At 33.1% G+C, this 16,966-nt stretch overlaps 2 protein-coding genes and 1 non-coding gene across 3 annotated transcripts; 1 reads left to right on the forward strand and 2 right to left on the reverse strand.

Moving 5' to 3' along the window:
* Positions 1 to 756: 756 nt before the first annotated feature.
* On the reverse strand, positions 757 to 8,329 carry LOC128184898 (uncharacterized). The gene is made up of 11 exons (XM_052854538.1): positions 8,170 to 8,329; positions 6,554 to 6,604; positions 5,577 to 5,669; positions 5,119 to 5,244; positions 4,544 to 4,740; positions 4,250 to 4,310; positions 3,911 to 4,022; positions 3,239 to 3,419; positions 2,903 to 3,094; positions 2,538 to 2,642; positions 757 to 2,334 (listed from the first exon to the last, which is right to left on the reverse strand). Exons 1-11 carry the CDS (start codon positions 8,204 to 8,206, stop codon positions 2,056 to 2,058), a joined length of 1,434 nt encoding a protein of 477 aa, XP_052710498.1. The 5' UTR covers positions 8,207 to 8,329; the 3' UTR covers positions 757 to 2,055.
* A 60-nt stretch (positions 8,330 to 8,389) lies between these two features.
* Positions 8,390 to 8,462, forward strand: Trnav-uac (transfer RNA valine (anticodon UAC)). Its single transcript has one exon. It is a non-coding gene; the product is annotated as a tRNA-Val (tRNA).
* A 545-nt stretch (positions 8,463 to 9,007) lies between these two features.
* Positions 9,008 to 14,622, reverse strand: LOC128184897 (uncharacterized). Its single transcript, XM_052854536.1, has 7 exons — positions 14,483 to 14,622; positions 14,208 to 14,345; positions 12,221 to 12,376; positions 11,816 to 12,061; positions 11,524 to 11,693; positions 11,079 to 11,254; positions 9,008 to 10,499 (listed from the first exon to the last, which is right to left on the reverse strand). Exons 1-7 carry the CDS (start codon positions 14,514 to 14,516, stop codon positions 9,008 to 9,010), a joined length of 2,412 nt encoding a protein of 803 aa, XP_052710496.1. The 5' UTR covers positions 14,517 to 14,622.
* Between the last annotated feature and the right edge of the window lie 2,344 nt (positions 14,623 to 16,966).

A 16,966-nucleotide genomic window follows, 5' to 3' on the forward strand; every position in this document is an offset into this window, starting at 1 on the left:
ACGCAAAAATCCTTTGTTCAGATATATATACTATGCATATATACTTAGCCATATTTGGCTCATACTTCACATAAAAAAAGCTTTTGAGTAAAGGGTGTGTAATGATTTTGAACCAACTTTTCAGGGCAAATGCGATGGTCATGGCAGAATTATATGATAAAATCCTTGTCGTGAGCATACTAGTATCTTCTCTCTCTCTTTTCCCAGTCTGGCTCATACTTTACCCACATGGTGCCTTCGATTAAAGGATATGAAGTGACCTTGAATGATGTTTGTAAGTCAAGTGTCAAGGTCATATCAGACTATGCAAAATCTTCTTTTAAGAGCACAAATATTCTCCATTTAGCCTATTTGTCTTATACTTTACTTAAACAGAGCTGTGTAATTAATGGCATGCAGTGACCTTGAACCAAGTCAATGTGAATGTCATAGCGGATCTCTTTATAATTAGTAGACTGTAGATAATTTCACATTTGCTTAATCTTGCTCAAATTGAACAAAAATGCCTGTATGTAAGGGATAATGAATTGAATTTAAAGTTCTATGCTTGAAAGTAATAGATCAAGGTCGAACCAAACGTCTCTGAAAATCTTTTCATTCTATTTTCCATTATTTAAGCAGGGCCCTTCGAGATGGTCACCATCTCCATGTTGTCTAGTTACTATAAAAATGTACCATTGTCCTTGTCTCCCTCTCTAGATCCGTGCATGTTCCTGGTGCCCATGTATTTATATTTGGATTAAATAAAACGAAATAGTATTTTGAATTATTTTATTACCATTGATAACAAGTGAAGACCAGCTTCTCAAGAACAGAAGGAAAATCATTTTGTAAATAAAAATTAAATGTGTCAAAATATCACAGAAACTAAATTTGAAAAGTTCATAACACATAATATAATATACAAGTACATGTAATTATGTTAATGTATTGGCAATCTGATTAAAATACAGATCTCTACATAAGCGCACAGCGCAGAGAGCGCTGTGCGCTTATGAAGAGATCTGTATTTTAATCAGATTGATGTATTGGAAGAATAATAGGGTTCACACACCCAGCATATCACAATCTTTGGAAAAAAAAATAATATTTTTTCCATCATCCTTTCTACACTGTACAGATACTGTATACAGGGAAATATTTGCGCCTGTTTAATTTTCGCCCCATTCCCCTCCATGTGATTGGGCGAATTTTTGAATTGGCAAATATTAATGTCTTATATATAATTCTCTTTATACAAAAATATGTTTTTGCAAATTCAAGATGGAGTGAAACCTTTTGCAAGTGAATACAGGCAAATGGGAGGGGAGGGGGCAAAAATAACCCTGTTTACAGTATTAATTTAAACTAAAATGATAGTGATTGCTTGCAACAAACACATCATTTGATTGTCCTATCATCATTATAAAACTACCACTAATTATGAATTTAAGACCTAAATTTCACCCTCAAATGTGCATCAAAAGAGATTCGTTGTAAGCAACTCATGATAAATTTTACAATAATTTACATTCTGGAATTGTTTTGTTTAGAACATTGTACATGAACAGAAGAAGAGGTGCAAGTCACGAACATAATAAAGCAACTCATCGACAATATTCATAATTTCCAACTGAATAATCTGTATGCAAAAATCACCTAAAAATTTCAAAAAGATATAAAGTTATAGAAAGAATAAAAATTTTTGAAAGTTAATTAAATAAAGAAATGTTTTTAAGTTGTATTCAAAAAGTACTGAGGATATATACATTTACATACATTCACATGAGGTTGCAATCAACCAACCATAAGCCTGGAAAAAAACCGATATTTTAATAAATATATTATTTAATACACTGAGAAAGAAGTCTATTAATGAAATATTGATACTGGATGGTTCTTAACAAATACATGAAAGAGTCTTGGTTAAATTTTCTATCCTACTGTTACGTAAATGTGGCATCAAGTCAGAAGTATCTTTGCCATAAACCTAATTAGCTTGCTAGAGTAATCATCAATCTTGCGAGGAATCTCTAGCATACTAATCTAGAGTAGTTCCCCTTTTGGAAATCAAGTTCACCACAAAAATGCCGTTTTGATTTTCTTCATGGCGTCCTCTACCACTGACACCGCAGCTCTTGCCTCCAAACAGGCATGCTGCATCTTAGCTCTGTTGGTCTCAATGATGTCAGTAATTCTCTTGATCTCCTCTTCACTGCGAGGCTGGCCTTGTTCTACCGTAGCAACCTCCTCCCAGCATTCCTTGCACATGGTTTCTATGGCTTCATCTTGCTGTTGAAGCTTTTTGTCCATTAGTGGGCAATCTTTCTGTACAGATTTACATACACTGGCATACTGAAATAAAAAATTACACTACAAACTTGTAAACTCATTATTTAAATTTCTTGGTTTAATACTAGTGCAAAAATCAACACATCTCAAGCTTTGATTGGTATGAACACAGTTGCATACTTCTGTATGTATATTTAGAAAAGTTCATTGAAGGATTCTAATTAATTTCAATGCAAAGCAAAACACTACACCAGTAATGTATTTACCTCAGTATGAAATATGTTTAACAATATTCTGATCTTTTTGGCTGGTTTAAAGTCCTCATCTTTAGAACTAACTTTCAGCTTGCAGAAATCTTCATCTTTTTTAACCTGTAGATTAATATTTAACCAATTGTTAAAATGCAACAATAAATATAAGAACAATAGTATGTCTTTCTATATATATACATATGCACATATATATCAATACATTAGTCAACTAGAAATGAAAAAATAAACAAGTTTGTTAATAATGGCCTACCAGTATTTTGATCGATTCTCTCTTTTAGTGCCCCCATAACATTGGCATACCAGTAACTACTCAATTTTAGAACATGTACATGTACCAACCTAAAATGTAGGTCTTTTACCTTGAGTTTGGCCCCCTCTCCTATGTTTTTCTTTAATGCTGCTACACAGTCCTCCAGACTGTTTTCCTCCTTCTCCACAATCTGAGCTAACTGACAACCTTCCTTGAACTTGGTCAGTGACTTGTTGTAAAACTCTCGCAGTGTCGTAATCTTCTTAACTGAGGTATTGGCTGATATGAACTCTGTATCAAACTGAAATAAATACTCCACAATTCAAATATCTTCAAATTCTTGTTAAGAAAGGAAAAAGTTCTTAGACATTAGATTAAAATCGTGTACTACTAAACTCTTGAATATATACAAGTACCAGTGCATGCAAGACATAAAAAATCTTACTGATTTTATGCCAGTCTTATCAAGCCCCTCAATTTCCTTCTTCCTCTTCTCTTTGTGCTTCTTGGAGTCTCCCTTATTGCGGTACTTCTTCATTGAGTATTTATTTTCTAAGACATGCCTCACAAGATTCTGCATGGCCTCCCTCACCGAGCCGTCTCCATCCCTTGCTGACACCATCACACTACAAAAGAGGGAACCAGTCAACCAATGCAGAATACATCGCTTCATTGATAATCTAGAGAGCTCTTTCTAATGTAGATCCCTTAGTTTTAGGCAAGTACTTAATTCCGAGATTACACTGTTTTGTAATAAATTGCAAGAATATAATATTGCGAACGCCAAACTTATATTATAATTTCTTATAGTTCACATTCCGCTGTCAGAAAATACAAAGGTAATATTTTAAAATCTGCAATGAGTACTTCTGGTGATTAAATGCATACAACAAAACCTCCTATTTAATTTAGGAATCTAAGGTATCCATGAAGCAGAGATTACATATGCTTTAGTAAGTGCACAAAATTTAATGGCTGTATTTGTTTTTAAAAAAATTCAATTTGTAAGATAAATCTGAGAAAAGATTTTTCATTTACCATATTTGATCTACTATAGTATATGGGGGTGGACAACTTAGAAGATGAATTTACACTGTCTAGATGACAGAGCTTATACCTAGCATGAAAGTTGTGATCCTCTGCTTGTTTCTCCAGCAGCTTGATACACTCTGGCTTTTCCTCCTCTGTCAGTGGGCCTCCTAGTGACCACACACGTTTCTCTTCACCTTCTGTAAACCAAACTGACTGATTCACTGACATTCATACAAAGCAGATTCTAAGCAGAGATTAACAAAATATATTTCCCCATCTTAATATCAAAATTTGTTAATCACTTAATACCTTGAGTTTTCAATTTAATCTTTGAAGATATTTTCTATTAGATGTGTTGTTACAAAAGATAAATGTTCTTGTGTTCCCACTACTGGGTATACAGTTATCATTCTGTATAATTAACCTGTTTCCTGGCTCTCCTGTGCATATTTCTTTAATCTCTCTGCTTGCACTTTTTGTTCAATCTACAAATAAAAAATTGAACATTATGAACACTGGTTTTAAAATCGTTCCTTAAACAAAGTGAGATCAAAGTGTCAACAGATCATGGAGATTTACGTGAGGTAAATTCATATTGAATAAAATCAATTCCGATTATTCATTTTAGAAAATCTCAAATGTTATGCACTTATAAGATACAATTAATAAATAATGATAATACATAATAGATCACCAAATAATTGGAAAGTTAACCTACCACATCAAATTTGTTTCCCATCAGGAGAACTGGAAATGTCTCCTTATCGACCGGATGTTCCTCCATGGTCATCGTTTTCACCTGGCCTCCATGGGAGGCCTCCTTCACCGGACAGGTAACAAAGGTGTTGTTGAGAATGGTCTGCTTCCAAACAGGCGCCATTTCTATGCTGTTCATTTCAGTAAGATCTACTACAACTGTAACATGAAAGCATTTACTAAATCTGTTTCTACCATTACAAATCTTAAATTCAAGAGTCTCGAGATTTTATTGTCATTTTAATATAATTTCACAATACAGTAAAACATGGTTATAGCGAACACGCTTATAATGAATTGATGTTTACAGCGAAGTGATTTTCATTCCCTGTGACTTTATAACATGTTGTTAACTTGACGGATATAATGAATTATGCTTATAACAAAGTAAAATTGCCTGTCCCTTGGACTTCTTATAAGCTTGTTTTGCTGTATGTAATATCAAAATGTCGTCAGGACTCAACTAACCTTAGTGTAACACCTATATCTGTTTAAAAACAATCAAAAAGTAATAGCTTAAACATGTAATTACCATACCTATTGCTGCATCTAGGTCCCTGAAGTAAGTTTTATGGAGGTCCATATCCTCCCTCCCTGGGATATCCCAGATTGTAAGGGAGGCAACTGTGTGTCCAGGAACATTTATCTTCTTCACTGCACTCTCTACAAAATCAATGCAATGTTAACAATTGTCACTGACAAATTAATCTGATAATCACCAAATACATGTACCTGTACATCGATATACACGAATATATGCTGGGATATATATTCCTGGCACTTCTTATGAACATTGCATGTATATAATGACAGGTGCATTATCTAATTACTGGTACGCAAACTTTTCTTATTTGATGTACAGGAAACAAAATACATGCACAAGACATAAGAACATGTAGTTGTACATCTATTACAATTTTTGATTAGGGAAAAATATGAATACATTGTGTTGTGAGGCAATTAGTTCACATGCAGTAGGAAAAAATCATATTTACCTATGACTGCTTTTTTGGTTGGAATGTACATGGGACTAAATTGATTTTTTAGATATCTTAACATTATACATGTCTTTCCTACTTCCGTGTCACCTGTAAGAAATTCAAAAATACAAATATTAATAATACAGGTAAAAGCTAACTTTGAAATATCAAGGCTATCAGCTTGAAGTTTATACAACTTCATTGATTCAAACACTGAGATCTGTTATCAAATATACAAATAGAGACCATGTTTACGTATAAATATATATTTATAATTAAGGTAAGGTTTGCGGCTTGCATTTTTTAGAGGTTGTACCAAAGTTACATACCATTTTGTTCACTATACTAAAGTCTTTTTTCTCATGAAATGCAAAATAATGAATTTTGCCCGTCCCTTTTTATAACTACAAAAGGTCTAAGTTCATGATTTCCAATTTTCATTTTGATGAAATGTTAACAATTTCGTGAAAATATGTACATTTTACATGTGACTATAATGGGGGTTATTTATGCTTAAAATGTTCGAAAATAATATCACTATTAATATTATGATTCACTTTTATTAATTTCTGATGAACTATCTAAAAATAGAATAAAATGCAACAAAAGTCTTAATTTTGGACTACTATTATGTAAACGAAAACATCTTATTTGAAACCTTTCCAAGTCCACCAATTTCAGGAAAAACGTATCTTAGAATATGTGTAACTTGATGTTTCTTAAACACTATTCAAAACCATATGATGCGGATTTCGTTTTGGAAATTGATAAAATGCTTGTCATGTCCACTTATTTTTTCATTGAAACTAAAAAAAACCAGCGAAATTAAGAAAACTGAAATCAATTATGACGTCATATAAATTTTGACGTCATAACTGAAATTAAGGGTAGTTGGTGTTACGTCATAATGAAAATGAGTGAGTTATCTCCCTGTAACCGCAAACCTTACCTTAAGGCAATTATAAAATTATAAAAAATTCAAAACAACATACCAACTATTGCTATTTTAAGATTTGGGACACCTGAACCAATGATGTTGCTTCCTGGAAGTATAAAAAATATATATAAAAATGAAATATAAGTAACTATATGTAATTCAGTTATACATGCCAGTATATTATTATACCAGCTACATGAAGGTGGTGTAATTTGAAGAATATAGATATGTAAATAAAGCCTGAATATCAAGATCACAATAGTGAACAATGTATAAATGTGTCATTGGGTTGATATATACTGGTCATAAGCTCAGTGGCAGCTAGCTAGTTGCATGAGCTTTGAAACTGTAAATTCCTTATTTTACGCGAGTACTCAATTCTGCGATCCCGCTGGTTTGTATCAAATTGCGAGAATATAAAATGGCAAACGTGAACTTTTTTCTCTATTTCTTATAGTTCTTAACTCTTAGAAAATAATGGCGAGATTTTAAAATGTTTGCTTCTCGCGATTTTACACGGGTATTAATTCCTCGTGTTTTAATAGGAATCTACAGTATTCATGGTCTGAAAAAATTTATCAGGGTCCTGAGTTCAATATCTATTCTATCGGTAATACATTTACTGGCACCAGAGAAATAAATAATAGAGATTGGCAACTCCGCCATTAGCATGTTTTGTTGTTGAAAAATGGTACATGACCAACCTTACTTTGAGAACTACATATTAGTAAACTGAGATAATGATCTTAAACCAAAAGTATATTGTTTTAATGAAAAGTGTGCCTAGGTTTTAGACATTTTTGAAACATAAAATAGAAAAATAAGATATATAGAAAAATATATTGGCCGGCTATAAAACAACGGCAAAATCTCGGACGACGGCTAGCCAACTGCCTCCTAAAACTCTTCTTTTAATATTGTTTATATTACATAAACTCATGAAAATATAATATTTTGAATGTTTTGGTAATAGGTTTTAGCTGTTTATATTTCGATATAATTGTTTATTAGAAAGATATACTGATTTAAACTGGGAACACTTTACAATAGGGACTGCGGGATTTCGATAAGTTGCCAATCTCTGTTATTTATGTATATCTGCTGGCACTAATTCCCCCTTTCCATACTACATGTACGTACACTTGTGTAGGCCTGGATAGCTCAGTTGTAGAGCATTTGACTATAATTACAGATGCCCTGGGTACGTTAGTTTCTAAGCCCAGACTCATTATACATTTTCATTGCATATTTTCCAATTCCTTCTTTTAAACATGTACATTTACTTACTGATATTACACTTTTTAACACTATGCTGAGGTATGTTCCGATATTAATAGATTACTTATAACCATCACATAATAAAAATTTAAGAGAAAATGCATTCATATATTGATTAAACAATCATATACATGTAGAATGTACTATAGCATGTTGATGAAATATCACATCATACACAGTATTAATATTTTCAAACAACTTAATTTAACTCGGACCGGGGGCTACAGATCTGCAGCTATTGTGCAACCTGATGTGCATTAATTATTACATAAAACAACTTTAATAAGATATATCTAAATGTATAATATCATCCGTAATTTTGTATCGTAAACATTTTGAATTATGATAAGATTGCGAATGGTATGGCGGTGATAAACAAATTATCTAACATACTATATCCACCGTGATCGCTGCTGCACCCAGCACCCATTTTATATTGTTTGTATTTTTAAGAATCCTTAGGAAGACAACTGTCTAACTTCATGATGTTTGTTAACTGCACTACCGAAGTGGCGAGGACGCCATGTTGTTTACTGTTCACTAGGTTGTGTTCTACGTCATCAAAATCGACTTACAGTTTTATGTACGTTTTATGCTGCCCATTTTACCAAGTGGTTCTGTGGTGTAGTGGTTATCACGTCTGCTTTACACGCAGAAGGTCGCGAGTTCGAACCTCGCCAGAACCTCCATATATTTTTCTTATTTTTTATATTACATGACGGGAATGAATTATGAAAAGAATTGAATATACCTCTCTCATTAAAAAAAAAACAACTACAACATAACAAAAAACAAAACATGACCATAAATTTCTGGAGATACCACAGAAAAAACCCCAAAGATTGGCTTCTATTTTGATAAAAATAAATCAAATATCAAATATATTCCAAAGTGTTATCAATTAGCCTATTTCATACATTCAATAACTACAAAGTTCAATTTCAATTCAGTACTTGCATCATCAAGTTGCATATGTGTAATACTAGGATAATATATATATATACAGGGTTGTCTCTAAAAATTGAAGTAGAATTAAGGAAGAATTAAAAAAAGTAGAAGGGGGGTGTCAGGGTGCCTTGCTAATAGCTATATTGTGTTGAAATGCAATAATAGCCGGGTAATTAAGGCATTATAGGCGGCGGAATTCCCCGCCTCCTGGGTCTTAGAGACAACCCTGTGTGTGTGTGTGTGTGTGTGTGTGTATAGAGAGAGAGAGAGAGAGTAGATTAATTCAATCTATGCTAAGATGCCTTAAAGCTCCAGGTCTTTTAATTGTTTTTGGAGACTGATGGGAACCTCCTCTTTTAGACTTCTTACATGTAGCTTTGAATTTCCCTGCTGTCCAGATGCCTGCAAACAACAGTACACCATCCTCAGAATAAGCTCTAATTCTCTCCAACGGAGTAATCTCCCCTGAACTCTCCATTAATTCATTCATAAAACTGAACCTAGAGGCTCCAATTCTCTGATAACATTCATTGACTTTTAACTTTGACCAAACTGCACTTATCAGCATATTCTTCCTCTGAGGGATTTTGTATATTTGGAAAAAAATCAAGCCATAATGATCCAATGCTTGAAGCCGCAGTTCATCTAAAAATTCATCCTCAGACATGTCCTTTCTGACCCAAGTACTGGGCTTTTCTCCCACATCAAAGTTTCTTGGTTTGATTGAAGAATTATTTACTTCAGCATCTGAACAATTTTTTATTCTCTTTTTCCTCATTCTTTCAGAATTAAATGGTCTTTGGGATCCAAATGTTGAATCCATATTAGTTCCATATGTTGGATGATCATATTTGGTTCCATGTATTGAAATGTTCAGCTTTTGGCTACACATGACTTCTGTAGGATATGATCTTTTTTTCCCGCCATTGTTACTCAGTAATAGATTATCTGTTTTAGAATTAAACTTCTCCAATACTATAGAAACATACATTTTTTCTAAATAAAAACACACAGAACAAATAATAATATCACCATGGCTTTGTAAATCTAGATTTGTGTGTTCAAAAATTTCACGCATGAATGTTATGTGTTGTGTAAATTGTCCACAAATATCATGTTGTTTCGTGTAAATAACAGCTGTATAAATATCACTCTGATGCATTGCATCTGTACATATTGATAACAAATGGATTCTGAAACCATTACTGATGTGATTATTCATATCCTTTTCTGTGCTTGAGTCATCAATAACAACATTATGATAAATCTTATAAAACCAATCAACATTTGCCTCATTCAAATTCCAAATCATGTTGATGTAATATTCATTTTCATACTCGACCAAATCAATGTCCTGCATGTAATATCCCTTGGATTTCATAGCACAAGCTAATCCATCTACATCCCTTAACGGTATTAAAATATGATACACTTGAGCCCCATCCTTGGATGATATCTCAAAGTTCCTAACATTTTCTCCCATATATTTTAGACCACTCAAGTTTGAAGAAAGTTGAAGAGATGACAGAGCAAATCTGATGAGTCCATCTAGATCTTGGTCAGTTGCTCCAGCATTGAACAACAAGACCCATGAATATCCACTCTTGTCTCTCCTGAATGTGGTTGTGGTCCCATCCATGTAGCCAGTATGACCCCAGGTTTGACCTTCATCCTCAACATCAAGTCCTAGTCCATACCATTCACTTCCTTTTTCAAACTTTGGGCATGCCAGCATCCGGGATATAGACTCCTCTGATAATATTGGGTTTCCTTTCCTGTAAAATTAATAAATAACTTTTCACGTACATCACAAGATTTCGAGACATGCATTTTACTTTTATAAAATTCCTTTTTGTTACTGTGTTTGCATCGATGTTGTAAGTACAAACCGCATATGAAATGATTCTTATGATTGAATCATTCTTATATATCTTATCAACATATTTTTACAATAATATTGATTTTGATATAATATCAGTTACATCATATCAATTTGTGATTTGCAGGTATTATTTTATAAGTACTAGGTACTTTCATTATTGAACATTATTTCATATATACATGTATGTACTAATCTTTATCATCTTCACAAACCAAGGGTTTTTGGTCCACTCCGCTCCCCATAAATGGGAAGCAGAGTGGAACAAAAACCCTTGGCTAGTGAAGATGATCTTTATCAACTATGCAACTAGTATAAATCTTGAAAACAAAAGTACTAAAGAACTAAAACAAGCAATACAAAAAAAAAAATTACTCCTATCGACCATTTACAAAGAGATATATCCCCCCTCCCCACGTTTAATAAGAGTAGGGGGGAGGGTTAAAGCTAGGATGGATATGCAACCTAGACCTACCAATGCTCCATGTCCAGTGTTGAGAGAAGTGTCAACAGTTGTAGAGGGGAGGCAACCAGACCTCCATAGGAACCCGTTCCCTGCATGTGGAATCCCCCATACTGCATGGTCCATATTTCTCCTTGATAAGGCAAGATACTGGGAAGGGTGCTATCACTGTTATCAAAATATCTTACCTTAAAAATAAAAAGAAGTTACCTTACTTATGTAAAAATACTTTGAAATAAAAACATTATAAATACTTTCATAATATATTAACAGTAACAATTTTTACTTAAAAATGTATATACCTGCACAATGCAATGACATTACTTTTATGTAAATTAAAATTTGATTTTAAAATACTTAAAATATTTATTTATTTGATTCTTTGTACCAGTAACTTTTATAGACTTTCTATTACAGATACCTGTTAAGGTATATATGTATAGCTAAAATCAATTACTTCATTTGGATGCAGTCTGTGGAGTTCATCTCCCTCATATACCAACAAATCAATATCTCCTGCTTTGTTGATGACATCATGAATATAGATATGGTAAGGAATCCCTGTAATTTTTTCTATCACATGTCCAAGCACCAGGTATCCAAAATTTGAGTAACCATGTCGCGTTCCTATATAAATAAGTTGTATTGATGCACATCTAGGAATTAAGCCTGGTACATGTCAAAATTGCATACAAATCTAAAATTCAGAACCACACATACACAAAAAAAAAATGAAAAGAAAGATTTACCGGGTTTAAAATCAAGCTTCTGTTTTATCATATACTGAATAAGATTGACATGATAATTAGTAAGGAGCTCCTCTGGGGATATGGACTCTTGGTCACCCAGTGGACAGACAGTTTGGGGAGGGATATACACTGGATCCACCCCTGTTTCTCTGTCCCAACCACCTGAGTGCTCCAACAGATGTTGTACTGTAATACTCTCTAGAGCTTTAACACTGGGTCCAACTGGCTTGAAATTTTTCAATATTCCTTACAAAAAGTAGAATACTTGTCATGATAAAAACAATTGTCTCCCTTTAAAAAAATATTTAATACTTTACAGCCATGTTTGTAAATAACATATTGATATACATTAAAATTAAAACAGCCACCTTTTAAAGCAATTTAAAGGTCTTTTTTATGTTTTACCTTTCCCTTTCCTGCAAAATATTCTATCATTTAAGTGGAGTTTGTGTTGTTCTATTAGTTGCATCATAGCAATAGCTGTGATGGTCTTTGAAATGCTGGCAATTCTGTAGTAGGAAGTTGAAAGGCATCTCTCTCCACAGCCAGTCATACCATATCCTTTAAATACAACAAAAATTTAAATGTTTGTGCTTTTGATTATATATCTCAAATGAATTAATCTAAACCAATTAAAATTGCATGTAATGACTTCACACAAGGCAGAACAGCATGGAAATATTGATGCCAGCATGAAGAGGACTAAGTAAATGCAAACAACTCTATACATCACCTCTGAGTAAAGTTTTGGCAAAAAGTGTGTAGATTGTATAGCATTACATGTAACTTACTACATCTAATAAAATAGCATTCCTAGTCTGCAATAGAACATCCAACCAAAGTCAAATATGATCCTTAGATCTGGTTCACCTTAGATCTCTAAGGATGCTGGTCAATGAAATCATGTCATTGAACAATTTGATGTAAAACAACACAGTCAAGTTCTTGAAATCCATCATAATATAGGATCAAGTTTTGAGGTATAGCTATTTTACATGTAATATCATACTTGAAATGAAAACTATGTATATTTTCTACAATGGTTGATAAACAACCTCAACCACTTTATTAGAACTATTTTAACAAGAGCTTGGACTTTGGGTAGTTGTGTCAAACACTAATGTGACGTAGGCCTGTCTATTTCATTGCTAGCCACTCAGCCATGGCTTAATTTTGAAATCAACAAGATTTGTCTGGCTTTTGAGATAAGACTACGCAATTGATGCATATTTCGCTTAAAACCACATCATTTTTAACATGTTTTGACGCAAGGAATAGATAGCTACGCCCTACTGAAAGTCCAAGATCTTGTTAAAATGGTTCTATCTTGCAATGGCACCCCAACGGTAGTGCAAGGGGGTCAATGATGTGGGAGGAAAGAGAGAATCCTCAGGGTTGCAAATAACCACTCGCCCACTCGCAAATGCGAGTCATTTTTACTGTGGGCGACCATTTCTTAAAGATTTAGTTGCCCACATGGCGAGTATAAACATTTTTGGCAATCAAGGACCAACTAAACGAAATTGTCACTTTTTGGAATTTCCTCCATAAGAGAATTTAAAGTCGCTCTGTATTATGAGTTTACAATCGTTTAAATTATCCCAAAAGGCAATCAAATGATACCGGTAATTAATTAACTAATTCTGAAGATGTTTTCACAGCATCAGTTAACCCCTGTTGTAATTAATAACTCGAGATTTTCTTATCTTTAGGGGTTATAAATACCAGTGATGCAACCACATACTGTGCAACCGATGTTTATTACTTTTAGTGTTGAAATTACTACATCTATTAGTTGGTAATTTGTAATTAGTTAATAATTCTGCCAAATTAATGTTAAAATAATCATAAAACCGTTTGTTTACAGTTATCTTAAAAAAATAAGATCCTTTATCTACGGTAACAGTTGTAACTGGGTCAAAGGGTTGGACTAATGCCTCCACAATACACAGAAATACAGGACTAATTTTATTTGTCATTTAGCTATTCTAACAATTACAAAACATCTCATCTATGAAATGTATGAACACATAGAGAATTAAATTTAATAAATTGGATCTAATTCAAATTAATAATGGCACTTTACAATTTTTATTCTACATGTATATATTTTAATATTATAAACTAACTTCATTGTGAATATCAGTGGGCCCCTATAAACTATTGTGGGCTTGTATAACTTCAAAAGTTGGGAGCCCACATGGCCCCTGGGTTTGAAAATGTTATTTGCAACCCTGATCCTCATGTCCAAAGTCCAAGCTGTTGACAACTTTTACATCCTTGTTTTATCTTATTTTCATTAGATTAGCAATAAGTCAAACTTCATCAGGCGAGTCTAAGATTATGTAAAACAATACAACTTAACAATTTTAATTAGTAAAAGATGTATTACCTTGTCGGTGGATGACTCGACCATTATATGACACAGCTATAGAGCCACCAGGTATTCTCTGTTCCCTCATAAAATCTGTGATTATTGAGTCAAATCTCTGTAGCGACCCATCAGCATCTTCATTAGATTCACACAAATCTATAGTTCATTGTGAAATAAAAAAGCAGCTGGTATGAGTATCTCTTATTACAAGTTCTGATGCACCAGCTAACTATTTGTGCACTCGTAAAAGCAAATAAAGCATAGATTTATCAGACAGGTAAAGAACAACATACCAATCGGCACTGAATATATCGTTGTCATACACATCTCTCATTCTCTGTCAGTCTGTGAGTTTTCTCAAACCAACAAATACTAGGATATTCCTCATGGCACATAAAATTAAAATGCATTGTCTATAATAAAGTAATTTTTATATATCCGAAATGTTACAATTGATCAATTGATCAAAAACAGGAATGAAAAATTTGAAATTTTCATTTAAAACAGAAGTCCACTATTTCATATTTTTTTAGATATATCTGTCACGTACAATACATTGGTAAGATTTCGGGATTTTTTCCGGGATTTACATTTCTCTCTTTATTTTCTTTTTATAGGCGTTGTTTGATTTCCTACTGCATGCTACAGAATTTTTTTTCAACAGACAACACAGAAAAAGTGCAAAGTTATGCCGTGACACAAGTAACAATGCAAAACCACGTCACCATGAACTTATTTCCTATTTTTCTAATGTAGAAAATAGAAAAAATAATTGGTTCGGCTGCGCAAACATCAGCAAAAATGACCTCGAGTCGGCACCCAATCTATGCGGCCCATGCTGACCAGAGCATAATCAAGGAGCAACCGGTTAATTTTATCCCAGTAGATGATTTGACAGGTAGCAAGAATTGAATCACTTCTCTTAAATGAAATATTTTCAAAGAATTCGGCTTGAATGTGAAGAGTAATCTAATATGTAAACCGTGTGACCGTTGGGCCAAGGGCATATTCAGGTTTATGGTTTAAATGTAGAAATTACAGTTTGATTATGATGTAAAAGAGAGAACAAAATTTATTTGAAAATACATAGTTGGATCTGCCTCCCTTTACTCAAATCATAATAGACTTCATGTGGTGAGTCTACAATTATAACGCCATATTTCAAACATTATGTTTGACTTCGGAAATATATCCTATGGTTTGAATTGTTGGTCTTTTTTAATTATCTAAATATCGTATTCTTCAGATTAAAGTATTCGAAAGTTTTTAAAATATTTAAGAGGTAATATCATCAAAAAATGCCAGTAATATAATGATCGAGTCTACTTTGTTTAAAAGATGGCAGTGCCCATGCACTTGTAGATAATGAAATCTCTCTTTGTTCTGGTTTTTGCCAGCATCACAGTCCAAATAAACAATTATAACTGAAAAATGCTAATTTCACTATGATTACAGAGTCAATGCAGTGTGGGTTTGAACTTGATGCAAAGAGTCATGCAGGTGAAGCAACATCCCCGTGCATTTCAACCAGAAAAATGGAAGAACCGATATCAGGTTCTTGTAAGAAGTCTTTTTTAGTCATATATATCAGTTAGTGGTTTATCAGCATATTAAATTAAACAATACAAATTTTATGCTTTATGTTTCATCTGTATTCTTGAAAACCCTCTTTTCTTACATGTATGTCTGTTTTGAAAGCATATGCAAATGATAAAGCATATGATAATGTTAGTAACTTAGTATATCTTTCATCATTCAAAAAATGGTTCCTATTCAAGTTCTTGCAACAGGTAAATAATTGACCATGTTGACCACATTACATCATTGATATCAAGGTTTCCATAGCAGCAAGAATATATTCATGGCAAGCAGATACAGCAATTCTCCATGCTGTCTGCCCAACGGAAGACCCTCTTGTTATTCTTCGGTTTCTTTCTATTATTAGGGTCTTCCGTTTCCAACGGAAGACCCTCTTGTTTTTCTTCGGTTTCTTTTTATTATTATTTTATTTTTTATTTTTTTTCTGACTCCTTCTTGGCTTTATATCTCAAAAAGTTTTCATCCGATTTCAATGAAATTTTCAGAGCTTTTGTAAACTTACCGTGCCTCGAAGATGGTAAAGTTTCAGCATTTACGTCACTTCCGTTCAAATTTGTCGGCCATTTTTAAATTTAAAAAAAGTGATTTTGTCCGGAAGAAATCTCCGTTAACTTTAAAGATATCGCTTTGAAATTTTTACTGATGATAGATATATCAATTCTATAATGTACTGAGGGGTTTAAAAAATTTTTCATCAATTTTGCTCAAAACCGGAAGCAGTTCCAATTTTTGGAGATTTTCATTTTTTTGAACAAAATAAGACAATACTACAGTCTTATAGAACTTGCCATGGTGAATTCAAATCTGAAATCCGTTTGAAAATCGAACGACGCATTACAGAGATATCGGGGTTTAAAAATTGATTTTTCCGGAAATTTTGATTCCGCGTCCTTGGTTTAAAAAATAATGTAATGTTCAAAGTAAAATTAACTCGTACCAAAAATAATTATTAAGTCGTACTTGAACACATTCGGATTTTTTTTAATTAAGTCGTTCTTGAAATCGGAAAGGTTTTGTTAATTCGTACTCAAAATCATTCGGATTTTGTTAAGTCGTACCAGGAATAATTCGATTTTTTCATCTTTTTATTTTAGTTACTCTTGTTATTGGTTTTAGAGCTCTGCTTCTTACAGGAACTTCCAGCTTTACTTCCGACATTAACGGAAGACCCACTCGTT

Source organism: Crassostrea angulata, chromosome 5 (assembly GCF_025612915.1).
Source record: "Crassostrea angulata isolate pt1a10 chromosome 5, ASM2561291v2, whole genome shotgun sequence".
Classification (NCBI taxonomy): domain Eukaryota; kingdom Metazoa; phylum Mollusca; class Bivalvia; order Ostreida; family Ostreidae; genus Magallana; species Magallana angulata.